At 49.3% G+C, this 25,546-nt stretch overlaps 2 protein-coding genes across 2 annotated transcripts; one reads left to right on the top strand and one right to left on the bottom strand.

Moving 5' to 3' along the window:
• Window positions 1-1,919: 1,919 nt before the first annotated feature.
• KEL (Kell metallo-endopeptidase (Kell blood group)) lies at window positions 1,920-20,529 on the top strand. The gene is made up of 18 exons (XM_044389341.2): window positions 1,920-1,943; window positions 2,100-2,385; window positions 2,685-2,861; window positions 4,356-4,480; window positions 4,807-4,953; window positions 7,864-7,926; window positions 8,026-8,214; window positions 8,445-8,593; window positions 9,632-9,761; window positions 16,038-16,148; window positions 17,313-17,411; window positions 17,653-17,730; window positions 18,178-18,278; window positions 18,459-18,569; window positions 18,712-18,779; window positions 18,993-19,162; window positions 19,485-19,580; window positions 20,265-20,529. The coding sequence occupies exons 1-18, from the start codon at window positions 1,920-1,922 to the stop codon at window positions 20,424-20,426; spliced, it is 2,286 nt and encodes a 761-aa protein (XP_044245276.1). The 3' UTR covers window positions 20,427-20,529.
• Window positions 20,530-21,150: 621 nt separating this feature from the next.
• LLCFC1 (LLLL and CFNLAS motif containing 1) lies at window positions 21,151-22,143 on the bottom strand. Its single transcript, XM_026515116.1, has 2 exons — window positions 21,873-22,143; window positions 21,151-21,329 (listed from the first exon to the last, which is right to left on the bottom strand). The coding sequence occupies exons 1-2, from the start codon at window positions 22,141-22,143 to the stop codon at window positions 21,151-21,153; spliced, it is 450 nt and encodes a 149-aa protein (XP_026370901.1).
• Between the last annotated feature and the right edge of the window lie 3,403 nt (window positions 22,144-25,546).

Here is a 25,546-nt window from a genome sequence, read left to right as displayed (position 1 = left end):
AGACCGAAAATCTCTCAAATCCCAAGTCATCATTTTGGTCTCAAGATGATTCCTACAGCAGCCCTTAACTACGATTTCCACCAGCATCGCCATTTTCCTGGTCATCCAGAAACAAACTATGAAGCCCATCTGTGACTGTTACACTTGCTTCCTCCTCCCCAACTCCATCAGCTTCCATGACTTTATTCCCTCCCATAAAGGTTTTCTGTCCATGTATTTACATCCCCTCCACTGTCAACCTGGGCCAAGCCTTCACTTCATTATTCCTTTACCACCCAAGTAGCAATGCCTCTCTTGTCTCTCATCTCATCAGTCCAGATCCCCAGTACCACACCAGCTTTGCGCGGCTACTATTTTCATCACGTTAAACTCTTCCTCAGAAGACTTCAATCTCTCCTTTTGTGATGCCTGAAGCCCCGACTTTTCTTCATGACTTTCCTGATACTCTATAACATGGCCTCCATAGTCATGATAGCTTTGTTCCACTTCACTAACCATGGACGGGGGGGCCTTACCTCCATCCCAACAAATGCACAATAGCACAGTGCTGATGTGGGCACGAAATACTGTCGAGGAATCATTCGTGAGACTATCCTATTTTGCCTGGGATGGGAAAACAAGGGACAGAGGGGAAATACCTTCTCTCAGAAATGTGCTCACTGCGACCACAGGGGAGACCTCAATATGATGTGGGAAAAGGAGTTTCTGGCTTGGAATGCAATTCATTCCTACAAATCTTTATAAAGCACCTTAGGTAGATACGAAGGCTAAAGGGACACCATCCGTGCCACTAAAGATTTGCAGTCACTAGGGAGATGAAGATGCAAGGCACCTGCAGAAGAGAACAGAATGAAAGACTCAGCAATGCCTCATTCTTTGTAGACGGTATGAGACCCTGTGAGGTGGGCAAGGCAAATATTAGACTCATTTTCTAGATAATAAAACTTTCTCACCTGCTTGAAAATTTAAGTGGCTTATTTATTGTCACGGGGCTAATAATTAGCAGATCAGGGTCTCCTGGCGGTGCACTGTTCTGCCTGCAAACAGCAGAGGTATGACATACCCTGAGAGCCATCAAGCATTCCCAGGAGCTTTGAGAGCTCTTGGCTAAGGTGGCATTTACCTGAGAATTGAAGGATCCAGAAGATTTCAATCCTAGGAGAAAGGAGTGAAGAAAGAATATTCCAGAAATAAAGAAACTCCTTGAGCAAAGGCACAGAGCAGGACAAGAACCACCACCCAAGAGCAAGATTGCTTGGGGAGTGAAGACTCCCTCCCTTCGCCTCCCCTGAGAAGCTGAGATAAAGGAGGAGGAGAGGTCTGGGTGTCTCTGGACTGATAAACAGACTCCACCCAGAGGCCAATAGCATGGGTATGGGGACAGGAGGGTCAAGTGGCAGAAGTGCCCCTTTTCCAGGACAAATGAACTGGGGTGGGGGTAGGAGGGAGGTCATTTCCTGAACCCCTGTTTTCAGACTCAGCACCTAGGACAGAACCAGGAAGCTTCTGGGAGCTAGGGAGGACTAACAGACAGCAAGTCCCCTGGAGAAAACTATTCCCTTCTGGGGTCAGATGGCTCGGGTGGGGGTGGATGGCCCTGTGCGTGAGTGCTGTGCCCCCCCAGTAGAGAGGAGGGAATGTGAGGCCTGGAGAGCAGAAACGGGAAAGGAGAGGGAGGTATCCAGAGAGGGAGGAAAGTGGGGGTTCATCCAGGGGAGGGGCCTCTTCTGAAGCCCGTCTGGGAACACTGCCCTGGATGATAGCGCCTGTGTGACAGGAAGCGTCAAAACGACCTGATATAACTCTCTTTAATGCACCCCCTTCCTGAACCAGCTTCTCTCCCCTCCCTCCTCAGTTCAGGAGGGTGGATACCAGAGTGGGGAAGAACCCGGGCTGGGGGAATGAGCAGGGCAGGTGGAATGAGACCTCCCTGGAACCAGGAGGTAAGTGCCGTCCTTGACCCTTATGGGACAGATGAACGACATCCTTTCCAGCTCTAACATCCCACAAACTCTCACTCACAGACTGCTTGGTCCTTACCCAGAACAGGTGGCGTTTGTTTGCGCATCTCCCAGGGGTCCAAATAGGGCTCGGTTTAGGTAGAAAGAGAATTGTCTCTCTACAAAGGGGCCCTGGCACTAACTTTTTCTTTCTATCTCCTCTCCCCTTTCTCTTCCTCACCCCTCTCTCCCAATACCCTCCATCTTGTGGTTTTCACTTCCTGGTTGCCTGCACAGAGAGCTCCAGAAGAAAGGCTGCCCAGTGCCACTGAACCCGGCAGACAGTGGTCCATGGTCAGGCGGATGCTAACGGCTGGCCTGCTTTTCAGTTTGCTCCTTGGTTTCTCTCTGCTTTTGGTCTACATCTTCCGGAGCTGTGGCCCTGGTAAGCAAGATTCTGGAATCTCCCAACCTAGTCAGCCCTTCCTCATCAGGGGAAGCATCTGCCTGCCCAGCATCCTGAGGCTTTGTGCCACAGATATACTTACCACTCAGTCCTGCCTGACTCTCTCCCTCCTCCCCACCTCCCGACTTCCTCCTCCCAATCCTGCTCCTGGTCCTGTCCTTCTCACAGGGTCCCTCTCCCCTTTCTCACCAGGCATTCCTTTACCTAGCCCCTTGGGGGAGCCCTGTCCCTTTCTCTCTCCCTCTCTCCTTCTCCCAGTTCTGAGCTTTTCCCCACAGGCCCCTGTATGACTCCTGTGTGTTGGGATCTCCTGGCTCGTTACCTGGCCTCTGGAAACACCAGTGTGGCCCCCTGCACCGATTTCTTCAACTTTGCCTGCGGACAGGCCAAAGGGACCGATTATTCTTTCCAGGCTCTTGCAGAGGAGAACAAGAAACGACTCCGGAGAATACTGGGTGAGGCACTCTGGGCAAGTGGATGGCTCTGAGCCTAGAACTATCTTGCTGTCCCAAACCTGTGTGCTTGTGGGACAGCTGGTTTGCTTCTTTGTCACCGCAGCTTGCCCTTCAGTACGTCCCCCCTTCTCTTCTGGTCCCTCTTGTCATCTTTCCTTTCCTGCTTGCACACGACTACTGTGTTCTCTTCAAGCTCTCCCCTTCTTTGTTACTGCCCCTAAATGTTCAATTTCTCTCCCATGCCTGGGACCTTCACCACCTGCGTCCGCTCATCCTGCTGCACATAAGCTCAGGTGTCCATCAATCTCAGCCGCCAGCCCCCCACCCTGCTTGTCTTTTAGCGCCCCATCAGTGGTCAGTGTCATGCTCTCCTTCCCGGAACTTCCCGGCCCCCTCTCACCATTATCTCCTGTTCTCCATGGAAACCTTGGACCTTGGTGTGAAAGCTTGACTGGAAAAAAGGGGAAACTGGGGCTGGCTGGTTGGGATGATGTGGCCAGTGGGGTGAGAAGTGGTGGGGGGAGTGGATTATCTGGCTGTGTGCCAGGGAATGGATCCAGACAGGTGCTGAAGGTGTGCTGGAAAAGAACAGGGCCTACCTAAAGCCCTGGGAGTACAGAAGAGGCTGTGTGTGGAGAAGGTGAAGGAACTGACAGGAAAAGTCTGAGGGAGGAGCTGCAGCCATCTGGGAGGTTGAAAGTGTGTTCCAAGAAGTTGGAAAATGGTAGTGAGGATGGGGAATGAAATGGGGTACGATAGGCACACATTTCCAGCGTAAGGAAGCTGAAGGAGAATGTGGCAGTATCTGCTGGAATTTGGGACACATAAATGTATCCCTCTGCCTTCCTATTGATGGAGAAGGAGTGGAGGCAGGCCTTCCCTTGGTAGAGGGGCCATGCTTCCAGTGAAGGCCCAGAGATGAAAAGAAAATGTTTGCTCAGAATGAATCCTGTTGCCCACAAGAGAGTGAAGGGTATCAGGGGCTGAGGGATAGGCAGCGGGTATTACAGGGTGGCTGATTCCAAAACATACGCCTTTGGGTTATTGCTTGTCTCCTGGGGTCCTGAGCGAGGGTCTGGACCCTGTTTCTTCTCCTTGCTAAAGCTTTCCGGATGAGTTTTCCTCCCTCTAATCCCTCAATGTACTCTGGTTTCCCTATTTATTCTAATCTCTTCACTCACCTCCCTCCTGCCTTTCCTTTGCATCCTTTCTCCTGTATCCATAGGTGCTCCTAGGTGTTCTCGTTTCTTCCTTCTTTCCCATGTCTTTTCTTCCCCGATTCTCCTTCATGTCTCCTTTGTTTTTCTCAGTCTTCCCCACACTCCCTCTCCCTGCATGTGTTCTCCCATCGAGCTGATCCAGCCCTCCCATCATCCCACCTCTGCATCCCTGTGTTCCTCCCCTTCCTTCCATTTCCCTGGGAGTCTCTCCTTTCTCCCTCACCTTCCCTGCTCAGCTCTCTACCCCTCTAATTTTCTGATGCTTCATTTCTAGAAGCCCCAGGTTCCTGGCACCTGGGCTCTGGGGAGGAGAAAGCCTTCCAGTTCTACAGCTCCTGCATGGACACGGATGCCATCGAGGCTGCTGGGGCTGCCCCCCTCAGACAAGTCATTGAGGAGGTGAGACCCGGGGCACTAACATTTCTAGATACATAATGCATAGGACCAGTGTATGCTCAGGGCTGCCCCCCACCTTTTTTTCTACAAAGGGAGGGGATATCTCTTTCTTAGAGATCTCCAAGTTCCAGGAGGGAAATGGAAATGGCAGTACCCTCTGGAAGCATAAGGACCCGGGGTATCATAGAGAAAGAAGTATAGAGGTGGAGCCTTGAGGGCTCCAAGCACTCAGAATGGTGGTGAGGAAGTAGCAGGTGTCTGAGGAAGGGTGGAGGGGCAGGTATCCCAGGCCATCCCCCTATGCTGAGCCCTATCTTTCTGCTTCCCAGCTCGGAGGCTGGCGAATCTCCGGTAATTGGACTTCCTTAGACTTTAACCGAACTCTGAGACTTCTGATGAGTCAGTATGGTTATTTTCCATTCTTCAGAGCCTATCTGCGACCTCGTCCCACCCCTCCATACACGCCAGTCATCCAGGTGAGTGATGCACTGGCAAAAATGCAGTAAGACATGGGCCTGCCTTGTGTTCTAGCCTAGCATCTCCTAGTGGAAGGTTGTGGGCTGGAGAATGAGGATGAATGTGCAATGCAGGAAATATCCCTATCTTGAGGGAAAATTATTGATGTGACAGCCAGGAAAACTAGGTGAAATTAGGGAAAGGATCAGTAGGGCCATTCCGGAGAAGACAGATGTAGTTCCTATCTTCCTTACTGCTTATCTGGATTACCCCTACAGCCTCTTAATTAGCCCCCTTGTCTCCAGTATCGCTCTCCTCTTATCTACTCTTCATTTTTGCTAGAGGGACCTTTCTAAACCAAGAGCTAATTATGCTATTGTCTTTGCTTAAATGCCTCCAATGCTTCACCAGGTCATCACGATCTTGTTCTTAATCCTTAGCAAAGCATTGCAAGTGCTTTTGTGATCTGACCCTTACACACTTCTCCAGCCTTATCTCCTGCCCCATCCCTTGTCCCCCTCAAACCTCAAATCATGCTCCCTCACAGCTTCAAGAATATTCCTCAAGTCTTTGAATATATGACTCCCTTCGCTTGCGACACTACTCCTGAACCCCCCAAGCTCAACGTGGAAAACTCTTACATACTTTTCAAATTTGGGGTTTGATTTTTATCTCTTACGGGTAGACTTCACTGACACCCTAGTTATGAGTTAGGTAGACCCCTCTGTCCTCCCACTTGCCAAACTCTCATCATCGAACACCATGTTAAAGACCATGAGCCCCTGAAAACAGGACCACACCTTATTCATCTCTGTTCCCCAGGATCTGGTAGAGGGCCAGGCAGCCAGAGGCCCACAGCAGGTGTTTGCTAAACAAGTAAATAAATAAAAACGTTGAAGGTACCAGTATTGTGGTAGGCAATGCAATGCCATCTATTTGGCTCCTGCTCTCAGAAGTTTCACAGAATTATATGGGGATGAATATACAAGAAAAGCTGTTGTTACTCAGTACGAGGCATTCTAAATTTCTGTTCTAAAGGGTATGCTCAGGAGCTTAATCGGTGTGGCCTTTAGGGAGTAGTTAAGATCTGGAATGGTTAAGGAATGGCTCAGAGAGGGGAGAATGTGAGCTGAGTCTTGAAACGTGGTTGAATCACATAGGTGAAGGTGAAGCTAAGGGCATGAGGAGGGCTTCAGGAAAGTCCTGAGCTAAGGGAAGAGGCTGGAATGGTGTGACTCCTCTGTAGGGTCAGTGAGAAGACTGATTTGTGGAACAGAGGATTTGGGGGAGGGGTGAGGTACGGCAGGAGATAGATAAGAGCAAGACTGAAGACTTGAGGTTGGGCCTGATTATTCCTGGCCTCAGAAACCAGATGGAGGTGATCACTTCGACTTAATAGAAAAAAATGCTACTGGGTCCTTTCGAATATGATGGCTGTGCATTGCACTTAAGCAGAGGCAGCGATGTTAGAGGTCAACCTGGAGATGTTGAGTTGGCTAGGTAAGCCAATTTGGAGGATCTGAACTAAGATGATTGTGAGGAATTGAAATGGAAAGGAAAGGCCAGGCTTGAAGATTTAGGCAACTTCATCCCAGTGGTGATGGTCCATGGTGCTTCTAGAGGACTTGGTGACTGACTGAATGTAAATGAAGAAAATGGAGAAATTGGAAAATGACCCCACAGTTTTGATGTACTGTGAGTGGGAGGAGGATGGTTATCATCGACTGGAGACTGGATGGACTCTGAGGGGAAAAATAGGTAGACAGAATGGACAGCAGAGGGAGCACCCCACTGGGGGTCTGGGGGCAGGGAGGGCGAGTCAGACCAGCATGGCTGAGCCACAGCGGACAGGGGAAGAGCATCTCAGGAGGGATGGATCGTCACGGATTCCAGAGTTTTCTGAGCTCAGAGAATAAGAAATGAAAAGACACCATTGGGAAGCTTCTAGAAGAGAGTATCAAAACAGTTCTGGAAATGGACAGATTGTACAGAGTTTTAGAGGAAGGCAAGGGAGTTGAAGCAGGGACATAGATGATTTTTAGTTCTTCAAAATGTGAACATAAAACGTGACAAAGGAGCCATGCGAAAGATTTTTCAAGATAGGGGGAAGTGTACAGCTCGAGGTGGGAGCAGGATATTGAAGTTGGAGCAGAAAAAGGCAAAGTGTGGGGGCGACAATCTTCAGAACAGAATCAAGGACATGCCAGGACTAAGGTGGGACAGATGAGGTAAGTGAGTCACTTACCTGTGCGTAAAATTAAAGAGGATACCAAAAACAGTAACCAAAATAAATATTTTAATATTTTTTAAAAAATCAAAGCCAATGCAAAAATCCATGATAAACAAAATATCAAATTTTTGTTCATTGTGGGTTTTTTTGAAGAGATTATTTCTCCCCAAAATGGACCGAAATTTTATTGCAGACTTAAAAAAAGAATCTTTAATTTTTCTTCAAAATGAATAAAAAATACACTTGGGATTTTTGGGAAAAAATCCATGATGAACAAGGCTTTGATATTTTAGTCAGCATGGATTTTAGCATTGATTTTTATTTTAAAAAATACTGATTAGGATTACTGTTGATTACCGTTTTTAGTACCTCTTAAATCTTGCGCCTGAGAGAGTCTCTCACTCCCTTAACTCTAGACCTGGCCCTAGCACAGGGGATGGTTCCCTTCAGGACACGGATTAGTATGCTTCTCTTTTGCTGAGCACCCCCTAACTGGTTGAAATACCCACCCTGTCTTGACATTTCCATGTATAAACTCTTTCCTCCCATGCGCCCTAGCCCCAATCCCTCCCTTACTTTGTCCTCTCTGCTCTTTCTTTGTGTCCTGAGGCCATCTTCCCTGGTACATTCCCCTTCTCCCCACACCTGTCCTCTCCTTCCTCCATGCTCCCTACTTCTCTCCAGTATCTCTTGTGTCCAGATAGACCAGCCAGAGTTTGATGTTCCCCTCAAGCAAGAGAAGGAACAGAAGATCTATGCTCAGGTAAGATGGCTTTGTGGACAAAGGTCAGGTCCTGACCTCTGATGCTCAGAGAAAGGCAGGGGGCTCTGGTGGCTGTGACTGAGGTTGCCCCTCCCCCAGATTGTGCGGGAATACCTGACTTATCTGAACCAGCTGGGAACCTTGCTGGGAGGAGAACCAAACAAGGTGCAAGAACATGCCTTCCTGTCCATCTCCATTACCTCGCAGCTGTTTCAGTTTCTGAGGCCCCTGGAGCAGCGGCGGGCACAGGGAAAGCTCTTCCAGATGGTCACTATTGACCAACTGCAGGTGCCTTGAACCGGGGACTGGAGGAGGATGGGCATGAGGGCTTCTCTCCCAAACTTTCTTGTTCTCCCTATCTCCTTTCTCCTCATTCCCTAATTCCTTCCCATCCCTAACTTTTCTGGTTCCATCCCTTCCCCCAACCACCCCCCTCCCCACTCCCTGTCAAACCCTAAGGGAGGGGAACCCCCTCTCCTCAATCTCATCCCCCTCAGCCTTTGTGTCCCTCCTCTAAGGAAATGGCCCCTGCCATCGACTGGTTGTCCTGCTTGCAAGCGACATTCACGCCAATGCCCTTGAGCCCCTCCCAGCTCCTCTTGGTCCATGATCTGGAGTATTTGAAAAACATGTCTCAACTGGTGGAAGAGCAGCTTTCGATACACAGGTTTGCCTCAGGTGGGATTGGGGAAGTATAAGGGCAATGGAAAAGGTCTGAGGACCCAGAGGCCTCAGGGACAAAGAAGATTATGGAAAATGCATGCTGGTAAGGTCCTCCCAGGACCTTTGATGGAAGGGATCCTCGGACACAAAAGGGCAGAGAACGGTTGGGGTGGATGGCCCAAGAGGGAATGGAGAAAACAGGAAATATGAGAGGCTTGGGGGACACGGGAAAGGTAAAGCCCACATAAAATGAGGAATACAGGTGTCCAGCAAAATACAGGGCTTGCTGGGAGTAGAACCCAACCTGTGAAGACCCGCTAAGCTATAGAAGATGCTAGATGGCCAGTCACTTGGGACAGGGAAGGCATGTGCGTCTTGTCAACAGCTGGGAGGTGTGGGCAGGAGGAGGAGACACATGAGGCCAGTGGATGGATGAAGTGAAGGCTGGGGTTCTCTGAGGGAAAAGCTGGGGGAGAGGCCATTTCTCAGCTGTGAGAGGATTCTGAGGCCCTTGTGGGTAAGGATCTGTGTTGGGCTGCCAACTCCAGTGCCTGGGTGGCCACTACCTGAAGACAGCAGCTTCCTTCCAGGGGCTCAGGCTCAAGGCCTTTCTTCATAGGAACTCAGTAGCAGCAAATTCTAGAAATTCTTTGTGAAGGAAGCCAAGGGCCATTCTTGTGGGTGTGAGCAAGTTTATGTAAGGTTACAAATCAGCTGTAAAGTGAACTGAGATTTCTTGGTTGTGGAAGTAGATGAATCTGTTGGTTAAACTCTTTAAGTCTAGTCTTCCTCTAGCTCAGACCCTCCACTCCCTGCGACTTGAGAAGTCACCTCTGCATCTAGTTCCTTCTACTATCATTCTTCAACTGACAGCAAGAAAAGCTCTTCTTGACTTATTCCAGGGTCAAGCCCTTATCTTCTATAGATACAGAAGAGAAGGGCCTTCCCCCGGGAGTATCAAGGTGACTACATAAGGGGAGGCTGTTCTCGAGGCACCCCCAGAGCCCTGGGTGTATGTGTCCCATCTCTCTTCCCTCCGCAGAGACTTTCTGCAGAGCCACATGATCTTGGGGCTGGTGAGGACCCTTTCTCCAGCCCTGGACAGTAAATTCCAGGAGGCACGCAGATCGTTGATCCAGAAACTGGGGGAGCTGACCGAAAGACCACCCATGGTGAGGAGAGGAGGGGATGAATTTTCCCAGAATGGGGGCTAAAGGAGCATTTGCCATTTTGAGGGATAAATGTTGGCATATGTCTCCCAGGGAGAGGGCATGAGGGCAGTGCCCTTCAATATCTGGTGTTTCCATAGAAGCAGACAGGTTGGCCCTACAGTACTTATACTGAGGACTGAGATGGCAGGTACCAGACATTTACACACATCTGGCTACTTTTATTGACTTTGGCTGAGTATTAAGGTGTAAATATAAGGCTCTAAAATGATCAACAATTGCTTTTCCTTTATCATGACCTTTAAACTATTTGCCTAGTTATCTAGAGCTCTGTGATTTAAGGACATGGACCTAAAGCTTAGGATTCATTGGGATGCCAGACATGAGTAGCAAGCGGTGGCCTTTCCTCTATCTACGTGACTCCAGTGTTTAATGTTCAAATGCGCTTCACAGAGAGTTCATCTCTGACGTCTAATAGGATCTGTTGGGCCACAGCATGGGCTTTGTGGTCCAGATCCCCATATATCTGAGGTGGTGGCTGTGTAGCGAACACTAACCCAGGTCTCCCATGTCACATAAGATGTGGAGACACTCCTTTACCAAGAACTTGGAAACCCTAGGTCAGACACATCCAAATGTAAGCAAGGGTATCTAGAACATTAGATATGCTCCAACCTCAGTCAGGGTCTCCGTGTAGTCTTGAAAATCACTGGGGTTTCTTTTTCTTAGTAATTTGTGGACCAATCCTGTGGCTTGGAGAAACTCACTGCTTTGGCGACCTGAGCATCTGTGGAAATGTATGCATAGGGACTGCCATGTCGTTATCAAGTATTGGGAGGGAGATATTTTTCTCACATATCCTTTAGATATGTATGAACTGATTTAATCCTCTGAAGAATTTCATGGGGTAGGCATATCATTTATTCCTGTTTTATGATGGGGAAATTGAGGCACTAAAGCTAAGTAACTTGCTCAAGGTATTATAGCTAGTAAATTCGTAGAGCTAGGATTTGAACTCTGGTAGTCAAGCTTGAGGGTCTGTGCTTAATCGCTGTGGTAAGAGAAAACAAAACAAAACAACAACAACAAAACACTCCTTTTTAGGACTTTCACTCAAGTGGGCAAGTCCCCAAGAAGCTTCTACCCAGCCTTTCTCTTGACACAGATGAAGGAGACAGAGCTCCAACTCCTCTTAGTTGGCATTACTACAAAATCCCTGGCAACAAACAGCTTCCTGTCAATCCCAGAACCATGGTCTGATGGCACTTCTTGAAGGATGTAAGTGTGCCGATACTGAAATCACACTTAAAGAACTTAGAAGGCTTAAAAATTGCTAAAGTTGCCATCCTTTATATACTTACATATACATCCTTTATATCCATTATGTCCACCCTCATATACCCATTAGGATTATAGCTGTCCTTGGCTTGAAAGCTGAGTCAAGTTCCACCAACAAATAGAATAAGAATAATAGCTAATGAACAGTGAGTGTTACTGTATGTCAGGCACTGCTTGGAACACTTAGTGTGGGTGCTTTTATTTAACCCTCCAGAAACACTCCAAGGTTCTCAGAAAGGGCAAGTAACTTTCCCCAGACCACACAGCTCATTAAGTGCAGAAACAGACCACAAAACAGACCTGTCCACCTCATGAGGCCACATTTTTAATTACATACTGTGCAGGATTGAGAAATAAGTGGGTAGGAAAACAGAAAATGGGTTGGAAAATTCTTTCTACAAAGGTCAAGATAGTAAATACTTTTGGTTTTGTGATCCATACGGTCTGTGTTGCAACCACCCAGCTCTGTCCTTGTAGCACAAAAGCAGCTACATGCAGAGTAAATGAACGTGTGTACCTGCATTCCAGAAAGACTCTGTCTCACACAACAAACACTTAGAGTTCCCAAGAGGGAGACCTGAGGGAGGGTTTGAATGGCAGTGGGATCTCTGTGCTGGAGGCAGGACAGAGGCAGTTGTCTAGAGAGTTGAAAGGGTTTTCTGGCAAAGAAAGGGACATCATTTCATTTGGACAAGGCACAGAGCAGGCTGGCTAAACTTTGGGGCCATGTGGGGGATCCCCCTGTAGCTCTGGTTGAGAAGACATGAGCGAGGCATGCGTGGAAGGTTCTCCCTGCTGCTACTGGCACAGAGAGCTGAAGAGAGGAAATCAGAGAGGGATGGAGGGGGTCCTCCAGGGCCCAATAGGCCACTGGCAGGACTTGGCTTTTCTTGGCATGAAATGGAGGCCTACAGAAAGATTGATCTGTTTTGTGTTTCAAAAGACATATTTTGAAGGTAAGCAACAGGCACTCTGATGGACGTGTGCTGTGAGGAGGAGAGGGGACTCAGACACTGCCAAGGCTCTGCCCTTGATGTGACCAAAATTCGTGGTCCTACCCAATGGTTATTAATTGCAGATTTCTAACCATACTCTTTGGAATGAATTCTAATTGATAGCGTCCTAATTCAGAAACACTAGGTCTCATTATCTGGCCATATTTTGTTGAATGATTTTGAATAAACAGTCAATGTAATAGCTGTTAAGCCAGGTCTTTGTCTTACTAAACTTGAGCAGCTGAATTTGGGGAAGTAAAGGCAGAACATCACACTTGTACCTGTTGAGTGAACTTTTTATATTCAGCCCAACATCCCGATTTGTTCAGGTAATTTTAGCCTTCATTCCAGTCCTCTGTTGCATTACGCTTCCCTTCCCACTTTGGTCATTTGCAATTTTATTTAGTGTATCTTCATCTGGACTATGATTAAAATCCCGAAGAAGGAAGAACAGCATGTAGGGTCATGGAAGACCTAGCTATAAAGTCATCAGTTCATTTATGCAATAAATATTCCTATGTGCCAGACACTTCTCTCCGCACACGGGATACCACGTGAACAAAAGACAAAAGCCCCTGCCCTCAGACACTGATATTCTGACCAAGGAAGAAGGACAATAAACTACGGTAATAAAATATGTTCGGTGGTGATTAGTTCAGAGAAAGAAACCAGGAAAGGGCGAGACGGCGTGCTAGGTGGGGAGCGTGTTGCAGTTTTTGGTAGGATGGTAAGGGAAGCTCATGTGGACTTGGAGTCATGAGTCACTGAGGTTTCATTATGGTTCAGCCAGCTGAGCAGCCACACAAATTACACTATCTTCCAACACAGATTCCTGCATCTCGTTCTCAAGGACTTAGTTTATGGCTTTACCAAATGCTTCCATGGAACCAACGGCAACACGTTAAGATTCACAAACGCTTTCAATGTGGTGATTCACCTGGTCTCCCAGGCAATGCAGTGGGGGAGGCAGGACAGGTATTCCTCTCCGGTGGATAGCTCGTGTAACTGAAGCGCAGGGGTTAGTAACCCACGTTTAGTAAATGCTGAATTCTCTGTTCAGAGATAGCATCGTGGTGGCTCCTTGAGGAAGAATTTGGCCATTCGACATGTTTTCTTGGCCTTAAAGCTTTTGACAAACTTTTAGCTAATCACCAACAGTCAAAAATTAGGAGATGGCACGCCGATAGTCCCATCTCCAGCATTTTTGTGTGCGTGTGTGGTAAACCTAAAGCGTAGTCAGCAGCAGGCTAGAATTCTTCAGGGGTCACAAGTGACAGGGGCTGAGTGAGGCAGCTCTATTCTATTCTTCCCATTGACCCTTGTCCCTCTATGCCCTGTGGGTCTGACGCCAGCTGCTTCTCAGTGACGCCACCACATGGCCCCTATCCGAGTCGTCACTCCTGGTCTCTGGGTTATCCTAGTTTGGTGAAGCTTGTAACCAGAAAGATTGTTATTATTTTGGCATTATTTGGCCTCGGTGATCCTCAGCGATCCCTTAGTAGTTACATGCTGTTTCTCAAGAGTTCAGAAATGATCGGTTTAATGACCCATTCTAGAATTGGGTGTCGAAATTAACATTAAGGGTTCCTGGCCTGCCTGTAATCTCTAAAATTTACTTTCCCTCTAAGGCAAATTAAGAAAATTTGTGCTTCCCTCCAGACTCCTAGAATTTTTTTCTGATTTCTATTATTTCTTAAATATTATTATTTGTGGTTCTAAGGTTATATCCACAACTTGTCTTCTGTTCCCTAAAATTAATCTACTGGGCTTCATTATCTTGAGTTTGAAGTATTTCTTTCATCTTTTATATTTTGGCAATGATTTTTTCTCCATATTTCTTTCTCTCTCTCTCTCTTTTAGAGAGAGGGAGCGCACACAAGAGAGAGTTGGGGGGAGGGGCAGAGGGTTAGGAAGCGAGAGAATCTTAAGCAGGCTTCACACCCGGGGCAGAGCCCAATCTCATGAACCTGAGCTGAAATCAAGAATCAGACACAACTGACAGAGCCACCCAGGTGCCCCTCTTTTTCTCTATTTTTAATATATATGGTATGCTCTATCATTCCATGTCTTGAGAGACAGCTCAGATACTCAGAATCCCCAGTAGATGAATATATAACTTTTCAACTTCCACCCCAAGACCTGCATTTATCTATAGATTCTGGAAGTTATTTTCCTGCTCGTGGGAGATGTGACCCAGCACAACTGCAACCAAAAGAATCCCAGAGTTTCACAGAGGTTAGCAATGGGTAGTCTGAGGTGGCATCTATGCTCTCCAGTAACCAGGTTAGAGCCTGCTGGGGCCAAGGCTATGGGGACAGGCATGGAGGAGGCAAAAGCTGTTGGAAAAATGGGCAGGCATTAGCAAAGGGATCAGGAGACAACTCAGGAACCAGGAGGTGTGGAAAGGGCAGGCGGATGACACTAACAAGCTCAAGGTTGATGTGTTTGCTGCTGCCCCGGGGGTGGGCCCTCCCCGCTCCCCCCCAAACAGCCTGATGAAAGGCGGTCTCAGATCCAAGCCTGTCATCAGGAGGCCTGTGAGGGGTGGACAGACACTGAAGGTAACCAGCAGAGCCTGCCCTTGACCCAGTCATGGCTGTCAGATCCAGGTTCTCTTTCAATTCATCTTCAGTGTGCATGTTTGTGTTTTAGAGCTGCAACCAATACACTATAGAAAGTGGCTGAGTCCTTATCCTCACAAGAGGGGACAAGAACACACAAGTGTGGGCAGCTGGTCTGAAGCAACCTTCAAAATGGTGAACGTCAGAACAGGCAGGCTCAGGAGTATCTTCTTCAATGACAACAATACTGGCCTTCCCTTTTTGTTTCCTCTCTTGTGGGAAGCCCCTTAAACTCTCTCTCCAACCTTGGCACCAGAAAGCATAGTGGCAACCTAACTACCTTCCCTGCGAGGAGATCTGTGAGGAGTAAATAAGTTACAGGAATGAAGTCTTGTGACTTCATCCCACTTACCCCAAATTAGCATATTAGCTGTTTTTCCAGAGTCCCAGCTCAGCCTTCCCCTAGGGCAGCTCTCTCACCCTCGGCCTTCTTGAGTGTGTTTCTCAGTTGGCCTTGTGTCATCTCTGGGCCCACTTCATGGTCAGCTCCTCAAAGCCATCCACGCCCACCGCAAACACCTCCCCAGCATCTCTCTCTTGTGTTGCTTATTTTTTCTGTCCCCATGCTAAGAACACCCCAGTTGCCAAGCCCCTACTGAGTTTTTGTCTAACCATCTGTCTGCCTTTGAAGTTGATGATATGTCCTTCATCTCATCCTCTTTTCCCTGATTTGGCCAAAAGTTTCTTAGCTCTCTGAATTCACGTTTAGTCTTTTCTTTTCTCCCCTTCTCCTACCAAACAATATGGCGTCTAAAACCCATTTTCACTCTGATCATTTTCTTCTTTATAAGACAAAGTCCTACCAGATGATCCGTGATAACCATTTGGAGAGTGGGGGAGGGTGGCAGAAAGGAGAGAGGAATTACCTTCTCCAATTTCCATTTTAAGCAAAGAAACATGAGAGGGTGGCAGCCTTTACTGGGCTACCAGCGTGGTACATGTGGCAGGTGGGGACCTGGTGGCCGACAGACCTGCCGAGGTGAGAGGTTTGGTATGTAGTCCTCTCCTACCCAGGAGTCTTTCTGTTCTCCAGAAGGGTGCCTCTGAGAGGACTTGCTTTCAAATTCAGTAGTCAATAAATAAGTATGATCTGCCCAATCCAGGCTCACGAGACTAATCCTGGAGGACATAACCCCTTTTATTACCAAGCGGCAATATCCCTACGTGTATCACCAAAAAGAATGCTAGAGCAAAGTGAGACGAACCCAGAAAGACAGGAAAAGAGAGCCTCCTCTGGGGGTAAAGGTCTAGACAAGATAGGCCTGGGGAAATAGATGAGGAAGAATGCTTGATGGGAGCCATTCATTCCAGCTTTGTCTCCGTAGCCTGCCCGCCCTCGATGGATGAAGTGTGTGGAGGAGACAGGAACCTTCTTCGAGCCTACCCTGGCAACCTTGTTTGTCCGTGAGGCCTTCAGCCCGAGCACCCAAAGTGCTGTATGTGAGGGCTCTTTCCCAGCCCACATCCCTCCACCCCTTCCCACCCAATCATTCTCTCCGAATTCTATTGACTGTGCCCTCCTGGATGGTCTGGACAGTCGGGGAGTCAGGCAGTCAGAGAGAGAGAGAGAGAGGGTCACTGTGGGAGAGAAGTCGAAGGAGGCCAGGCTGTATCCCTAGGGTTTGCATAGTTTCGCTACAGGACACAGGTGTGCACAACATGCATGGAATTTGAACAAGTTCCCTAACTTTGCTGCTCTTGTGTTTCTCCAACCATAAAATGGGAAAATTGAACTCCATGGCCTCTAAGGCTACTCCCTGTTTATCTATGATTTTTTAACAACACAGGAAACTACGGGAGAATGGAATGATATAATCTTAAAAAGTGCAAGTAAATGAGTACTGAATAGTCTTTGAGTGCCTACCATGTGGCTGATACTCTTGTAAGCACTTTGCATGAACTACTTTAATGCCTACTATATCCTAATTTTAGAGAAGAGAGAACTGAAGCACAGAGAGGTTAAGTAGCTTGCCCAAGATCACACAGCTACCAAATAGTAGAGTCAGAGTCAGGATTTGAGCTCAGGCTTCTGATATGGTCATCCATTTACCTCTCTCAAGAAAGGATACAAACAAGATGGTAGATGGCTGGGAAAGCAGTAACCACACAGTTGGGTGTAAACCTGGGAAGACTTCAGCTTGTTGGAAAGCTGAAATGCCCAGGAAGATGGAGAGAGGAAAAGGAGGTCTTAATAAAGAGAGTGTGAGGACAAGGGCACTCAAGAGCAGAGAAGGGAATGATGGTTCTCTTCCTCCCTCTGCATTCTGAATGGATTGCCTGGCCAAGGGTAAGGACGGTGTCTCCCTCCCCTGGCAGGCTGAGATCTCCCTACAGAAAGGAACCATCTCCCCTGTTCACCTCAGGAGTGACCAGCTCTCACCTTCCCTTTCTGTGCTTGGCACCTCCTTTCTGTCCCCACAGATCTCTGTGCTCTGGGTTTCTAGTCACCTAATAAATATGACGTCCTACTTTCTCTCTCAGAGATCTTCCCCCTTCTCCGGTAACTCCTTGGGGCCAGGGCCCTTCCTACAGTCCCAGTGGGCAGGACCCCAGACGGAGGCTGGCCCTGATCCTGTTTCTCTATCCCGGCCCCTTCACAGGCCATGGAACTATTCACAGCGATCAAGAATGCCCTCGTCAGCCGCCTCAGAAGGATTCCCTGGATGGATGAGAAGACCCGGAAAGAGGCCCAGAACAGGGTAAGTTCAGGAGTGAAAGACAGGATTCAGCAGGGGTGGAATTGAGTATTGGATCCAGAGATCACCCTGAAGGGAGGAGAGGGCAAAGGCACAAGGACACATGGCAAGTGTAAACGCCAGTATGCTGCACATGCATCCGGGTGACAATATAAAAGGTGGGACCAGGGCAGTGAGCATGAGAAATTACCTCCGATAAACTTGGGGTAGCTAGGTTTCTTCTACCTTTTGTGTCTCTCCCCAGGTCACCCAACTGCAGGTGAAGATGGGGGCCCCCGAATGGGCCCTGAAGCCATCACTGGCCAGACAGGAATACAACGATGTGGGTCCCTGCCCTTGCCAGCTCCTCATTAGTCCTCAGCTCCTCCTCAGCCCCCTGACCCGCCTGAGTGGCAGACAATCTGTTCATCCTGGGCGATCCCTAACTAACCCCTTCCTTGCTCTGGTATTGGCTGGGTTTTATGGGTGAATATCCACACTGTGGGTCTTGCCAGCAGAAGAACAGACCTTTTCAGGTCACGCTGAGTGTGTGTGCATGCACGTACACATGCATTCTTATGACTTGCCTGAGTGTGTTTATCTGTGTGCTGATTCGTGTGAAGCCTGTCTGCACTGACACGTGGTGGTGTCATTATGCTGCTGTCCACTGTTCTATGGATGACTGTGTGTCGGGGCTTCTCTGTCTGTGTTCAGATGTACCCACTAGGGTATGTTAGTGTGTATCTGTATTTGTCTCTGTGTATCCAAGTCACCTCCTGCCTCCTCCCAGATACAGCTTGGACCCAGCTACCTGCAGTCCTTCCTGAGCTGTGTCCGATCCCTCCGAGCTAGAATTGTCCAGAGCTTCTTGCAGTCTTTCCCCTACCACAGGTATAAGAGCAAGGGAGACACAGACCCTGCATCTCAGAGATACCCATTCAAGATTAGCAGGAAAGAAAGCTGGGCGCTTGGGGAAACAGGAACAGTGACAGTAGTTGAGAGGGACTTCCTATGTCTGGTGGGCGGGATCATAAATGATGCAGCTGGTGTTCATGTGTGCTCTTCCCATAGGTGGCAGGTGTCCCCCTGGGGGGTCAATGCTTATTATTCAATACCTGACCATGTGGTGGTCTTCCCAGCTGGACTCCTCCAACCGCCATTCTTCCACCCTGGCTACCCCAGGTAGGGGCCATTCTCTGACGGTGGGCAGGGGATTTCCCAAGCACGATGAATAGATGTTATGATGGATGGGACTTGTGGTTGGAGAATTGGGGTCAAAAACTTGGAAGGACTCTGGGAGTAAGACAAACCTCTGTCTCCCCAGAGCCGTGAACTTTGGCGCTGCTGGCAGCATTATGGCCCATGAGCTGTTGCACATCTTCTACCAGCTCTGTGGGTAACAGTGGGCCATTGGGAGGTGGGGCCTTTGGGAACCCAGGTGAAGGCCCCAAAAGAGGCCATGAGGAGGAGAAAGGGAGGGCTCCAAGTGGGACAGTTCTGAATCCTTTGCAATGCTTCTGGGGGCCAGCCCAGTCTGTGGTACCCCCTTGTCCTCATCCTTATAGGGCTCCTTACTATTTCTTCACCTGGCCCCATTTTCAACAGTACTCCCTGGGGGCTGCCCAGCCTGTGACACCCGTGCCCTACAGGGGGTGCTGCTGTGCCTGAAACACCACTATGAGACCATTCCGTTACCCAATGGAACCTTCTTTAATGGATCTCGGACATTCCTGGAGAATGCTGCAGACATTGGGGGGCTGGCCATTGCACTGCAGGTAACTCCCATCCAAGAGGCCAGGATCTGTTAATAGCCATTCCTTCTAGTTCCGTCATGCAAACATAGTTGTAAAGCCTTCTACCCTTCATATACCCACTGAACAGATAGGGATCCCCCTCCTACCCCACAGATCCCTCTTTTCTAGAATATCCATAGATCTCACAAGTACATTTTTTCCTGGCTTAGACCAGTGTGTCTGTGCAGAACTTGGGCAAAAAGGCCACGAACTGGTTTTGGGTGTTGTGTGCAGGGCATCAGACTTTCAAATGGCCATGGGTCTGGAGTCTAAGGGCTACTCACCATCCCACCCCCATATCCAGGCATACAGCAAGAGGCTGTTATGGCACCGTGGGGAGACCATCCTGCCAAACCTGGACCTCAGTCCTCAGCAACTCTTCTTCCGAAGCTATGCCCAGGTAGGCAGCCACCACCTCCCTCCGCAGCTCACTCCATGTCAGAGGAGTACCCTACTGCTAATGCTTAAAGAATGGCTCCTCCCTGAAACACCTTCCCCCAAACAGCCCCAACCCTCTGCCACAGAAGTCCCCACTGTCATCCTTTCATACATACCACTTGGGGCCATCTTTTCATAGTATTATAAATTCTTCTACCAAATTCAGCACCCCCTTCAAATAAAGAAAAAACTCGACTGCCAAATCCCTGAGATGAGCACAAGTTTTTTTCCTCTCATTTCTCCTCAAAAATGAGCCTTTGACAGACTGTCTATAGACCACATTCCTTCTCAGAGACCTCATCCCCAGGTATGGTCCCCACCTGACAGCACCCCGAAGTACCATGTGCTCCCTCAACAAGACACTGCCCCCAATTCCTCAGTATACTGAAAGACCCCCTCAGAGTTTTTCCAGTAAACCCCACCTCTCAGTCACTGACAAATGGTCTGACTGCACAGCCCAGGCCCCCCTCACATGCCTCCTGCCAGATTAACTGACTGACAAGTGTGTGACCTGATCCCTGCTCTCATCTCTGTCTGCTGTCCCTAGTCACTACCTTGGCACCGGTCTGCCTCGTCCTACTGACGCTGATCTACGTGACGATCCTGTCCTTCTCCTTACACCGCGTGCACCTCTCTTTCTCCACAGGTGATGTGTAGGGAGCCTGGTACCCAGGAGCCCCAGGATCCTCACAGCCCTCCCACCCTTCGAGTCCACGGGCCCCTTAGCAACACCCCAGCCTTTGCCAGATATTTCCACTGTCCACATGGTGCCCTCATGAACCCCTCCAGCCGCTGCCAACTCTGGTAACCTGGCTACCGCAGAGACTCCAATTCAGATGTCACGACATCTCCCTGCTCCATTCATGGAATCAGGCAATAATCCCCTTTCTCCTTCCCTTCCAAAAATAAAAGCTGGCACTTGGCATCTGTCTGTCCCTTAATGACTCTTTCTTGGTATGTTCTATGCCTAGAAGTCAGAAAAGATAAGAGGAGAAAAGGCCGAGAGAGTTCCAGAGACATAAGAAGAGGAGAGAACCAATGATTGGTGAACTAGTGGGTCTAAAGGTCAGTGGGCCACAGGTCCGGCAATTGAACGGATCAGTCAGAGACAAAAGGGCTTCGGTTAAGTCTCAGAAAGCTGCCCCCAAGTGTTTTCAGGATTTTATTGTTATTACTTTTATTGTTGCTACCCCTTTCCCCTAATGTACTGTCCCGAGCAGAGCCAGGAGAGGTGCGGGAGAGAGAAGGGCATGGGTCTGGTGTCTCCTGCCCTGGGAGATGGAGCTCAGAGGGTGGGGAGGCAGTCAGGCTGTGACGACGGGTGGTTGGAAGGCCAGTGCCAGGATCTCTCGGATGCTGCATGCTGAGGTGAAAAGCCACTGGCCAGAGGCAGGAAGCCATGCGTATGCCTCCCTTGGGAGCAGTGACCTGGAGCCCAGTGGGGAGAGAGGGTCAGTAAGCTATCATGAAGCGGAGGTAGATATCCAGGTCCTCATCCAGGAACCAGGCCACCACCTCAGCCTCAATGTCCCTCATAAAAAAACCATGATGCTGGCCAGATTGAAGCAGAAGGCTAGGTCCAACAGGTGGTCACGTAGAGCTGCCGTGTCTGATGTCTTATCATCTTCTTGTTGGGCCATGTCCACAACCTGCCACATCTCACCCACTGAGGAGGCCACAAAGTGCTCTTCAAACTGCTCTTGATCCTGGTCTGGAGCAGGGGAGAGGGGAAGCCACTGAGGGGGCTGATCCTAACCTGCCCCCCCGCTGACCCTGGCCTGTGCCAGGAACATGACAAAGTTGGAAAATCTGGGAAGAAGTTAGGGCCTGGGGCTTTTAGCCCAATTGTGCCGACACTGTCCTTGACCATTTAGAGGTCTCCTCCAATCTGTGTTCAACCACAGCACACACACCCTATTTCTACCTCGAACTGTCTCCTCCGAAGTACATTACACCATTTGGAGATGGAGGGACCATCTTAGAGAAGGACAGAAACCAGAGGCTCTTCCCAGACAAACGCACCTGTGCCCATACACACACAAGACGCATGCACTTTCAGCTAACCCGTGGCGTGTCCCTGAATATGGCCCTGGCTGAGAACCCTGCTCTAAACTCTTTAGCGACCCTTTCACACTACAATAATAGGGGACCCAAACCTATCTCAGGTTTTACTCCAGCCTGATAACTAGTGGGGGACTGACTACGAAGAGATCTGATCCCTGGCTCCCGACACAGTCCTCTCTTCTGTACCTACCTGTAGAGGGTATCTCCTCGTTCTGACTCCCCTCGTTGGGGTCCAGGCTGCCTTTCTGAGGCTTCACCCCCTTGACCCGCAGCAGCAGCAGGATGGCGGCCAGGAACGCTGCCCTGCAGAGCTGGGAGCCCAGGGAAGTCATGAGCCTGCCCATCCGCTGCCTTTGGCCTTCCTTACTCCCCAGTGCCCAGCCGGCTCCCCTGCCTCCCTCCCCTATCCCTGTCCCGGCCCTTACCACTTCCCAGCACCGTTTTCTTCCCTTCGCTTCCATGGGACCTCTGACTTCATGAGCTTTGTGACATCACAGCCATGGGCCTGCCCCTCATTCAGGTCATTAGAGAGTTCCATTGCCAGGCAAGAGAGTGGTGAGTAGCCGGTAGCAGACAGCAGAAGGTTCTAGGATGATTGTAGTGGGTCATCCTGTAGAGAGCAACCAAATGACTGAAGAATTTATGAAGTACTTTTAGATCCATTTTGTCATGAGCTCTGCATAGCAACCGGGACTCAAAGTTATAGGATCATCATACCCATTATACAGATGAGGAAACCAAGCTTCACAAAAGACATGACTTTTGCCCTTAGCATCATCACCCAGACAATAGGGGCAGAGCAACACTCTTGACCACCTCTTTTCATTCTAGACATCACATCTTCCTCTCTTCCATGCGGCCTTTCTCTAAGGAAAGTGTCTTGTAGAGACTGAGGCCCAGAACAGATGTGAAAATATCAAATCCTCAAGTCCTGGGCTGTACGTGAAACTCAGGCCCAACAAAAATGAGGGAGGTGGAGAGGCACAGGTGGACGGGCAGGGAAGTGTACCTGGTGTGTGTGTGCATGCACACACATGTGCATATTAGAGACAGAGACAGAGGACAGGGTGTCCTGCACTCACGAAGAAACTATTCCCTCATTCCTCACCCTCCCCTAGATTTTCCTCTCCCCAAGCCTTTGCCCTCTTGTACTGGAAGGCTGAACTCCCCCTTCTCTAGTTTTATAGCCTCTTCTATTCTCAGACACAAAGAAAAAGTTGTTAGAGGCTCATTCTCTAAACTCCTTGCTCGATGGAAGTATTAGAGTCTTTAGAGAAGAACCAGCATGGCAGAGAGGCGAGGACCCTAAATAAGAGATCTCGAGAAAGCTGCCCGGTGCCCCAGGCTCGCCATGCCCAGGAACCTGGTGAGCACAGATGTGTTGGCAGTAATGGGCTGTGGCTAATTACTTCCCGGGGCAGAGATGGTTGGGGATGGGAATGGGGCGGAGTGACCTTGGGAGATAGGATGAAGACCTGCCCGGATAACCAGAAACCAGTGCAGGCCACGAGCTGCAGGAGGGGCGCTGGGGCAGGTGGAGGAGATTGCGGGCAGAGCTGAGCCAGCACAACCAGCTCACACCACTCCTGGAGCCCGAGTGAACCACCAAATGCAGGGGCTGGGCCGTGCACAGAAATGTGTGCTCTTTCTGGAAAAGAAAATTACAAACATGAGTGCGAGTGGAGACTCCTTCCCGCAGACGGACCCCTGCTAGCAGATGTGCTCGCCTGAAGGCTCTGCTCGGACAGCCTTACTACCCCTTGTAGGCTTCCTGCTGATCCAGGCCAGGTGACGGGGGAGTGGTACAGGAGGTCACTTGATGGTGGGGGAAGAAAGATTCAAGGAAGCAAGTGACCCTGCTCACCCCTACCTTGCACCCATTTACCTTCAGGTCCAGGAAACAATGCTTGGGTGGAAAAAAAAATCACTAATCTGGTTGCTTGGGGGGAGGAGCCTCTTGTTTCCTGGCAAAAAAAGAAGCCATCTCAGGCTCTGTGCATATCGATGGGGAGGGCGGCTGGGGGTGGGGCAGGCTGGTGTGGAAAGAACTGGGTTGTACTGACCACCAGTCCTCGCATTGCCTCACCACCCGCCTGTCCCATTTCCTGCGCTGGAAGAGATAAATCCTGCAGGAATGTAATTGTTGTTATTACAAAAGTATTTAAAATGTATGAAAAGCAAAAAGGGCTAGTAACTCCACCATTCAGTGAAAATTACTATTAATGTTTTAAAGTGTAGTATTCAAGTCCTTTCCCTACATGGTTGTGGGCACGTGGAGTGGGAGAGTATTTCCTAGAAAATAAAATCCAGGTATGATTCATTTCCCTCCTCATCATATCAGAGCGTGAGGTCTGACTGCTTTGGCGCCAAGGGGCTCTGGGACCTGACAGTGTAGTAAGGTGCCCCTGGGCCCCTGGGGGCCGTCGCTAAGTCTCCTGAGACTGCAGGGAGGCTGCTACCTGAGGAAGAGAGGTCCTAGGTGTTCATGTCCCCAGAAGAGGCTGAGGGAGCATGAGAAGGAAGGAGGGAGAAATAGGGTTGTGGCGGGGGATATGACAAGGGCGGAGGAATGAGGGGAAGAAGCCAGAGGAGAACAGGGAACTCCTTAAAGATTAGGCAGTAGCGTTGACCCTTGAACACGGGGTTAAGGGGCATTGACCCCCCACGCAGTCAAAATCCCAGTGTAACTTTTGACTCCCCCAAACATAACTAATAGCCTACTGTTGACCGAAGCCTTACCAAAAACATAAATTGTCAACTAACACTTATTTTGTATGCTGTAATATAGCATACACAATACTATATATATAATACACAATATGTAATATTGTGTATTATATATTGTATTTTTATGATAAAGTATGCTAGAGAAAATTAAGAAAATCATAGGAAGAGAAAATATGTTTACAGTACTGTACTGTTGTTACCAAAATTATCTACATAGAAGTGACCCCTGTGCAGTGGACCTGGGCAAGTTGAGAGGGTGGAGACCCAGAGGTAGGGATCCGTTCCTGGGCCCCCCTCTTCCCCCCACCCCAGATCCAAGGACAGAGGCCTTGGTGGCGAGCCCCCCCGCACCTGCTCTGTGCGGCTCTGACCGGGCCAGCCCCTCCCCGCCCCCACCGCCTCCAGGATTAGCTTTATGGGTTGAGTGTTGCCTCGGCAGGCAGGTGCTCCTTTCTCTGCCAGCCCCCTGCTTATCAGCGCATCTACAACCCCCACCTCAACCTTATCGCTCTGTCCATCTCCTTAGACTGGAAGTCCCAAGGCTTCAGAGGCCATTACCATCCCACACTGCCCCAACCTCCAGCAAAGCAGAAAACGGCCCTACAAGGTGACTGCCTCCCCCTTCCCGGCTGGCACCTCCCCACTCCCTGGGTGAGAGCGTGCTTCCTCCTGTCTCTGGCATCTCCTCCTTTCCTTATTTATCTTCCTTTCAATTCTCCTCTAAAGGTCATTTTGTCCATCCTTAGGTCTTACACTAAAAGAAGGGGGGGTCCCCTGCTCCTGAAGATCCCCAAGGGGGAGGATGCCCAGCCCACGTCCCCCCACGTCTCTCATATCTGTACAGGCAGAAGGTTCCCAAGAAACAAGTTGTGGCAGGTGATTTGGAGCTAAATTTCCAACTTTAAAGCCAGTTCTTGTTTTGCTGCTAGCTGTGCACCGTCACCCTCCCTCTCTGTGCTCCGTCTCCTCATTAGAATACAAAGAGAGCCCCCAACCTTTTCCCATGTACCTCCTCAGCCTCCTAATCGGAAGAGAAATAGAACCCATCCTATCAGAAAACAACACAATGAGATCGTCTGTCCTCAATCCTCCTGCCTACTCGTTCCTGGAGAGATGGAGAGATTTCTCCATCCACCA

This window comes from Ursus arctos, unplaced genomic scaffold, assembly GCF_023065955.2.
Source record: "Ursus arctos isolate Adak ecotype North America unplaced genomic scaffold, UrsArc2.0 scaffold_3, whole genome shotgun sequence".
Taxonomy (NCBI): Eukaryota; Metazoa; Chordata; class Mammalia; order Carnivora; family Ursidae; genus Ursus; species Ursus arctos.
The sequence above is the reverse complement of the archived record's forward strand: the minus strand, read 5'-3'. Positions and strand labels throughout refer to the sequence as shown.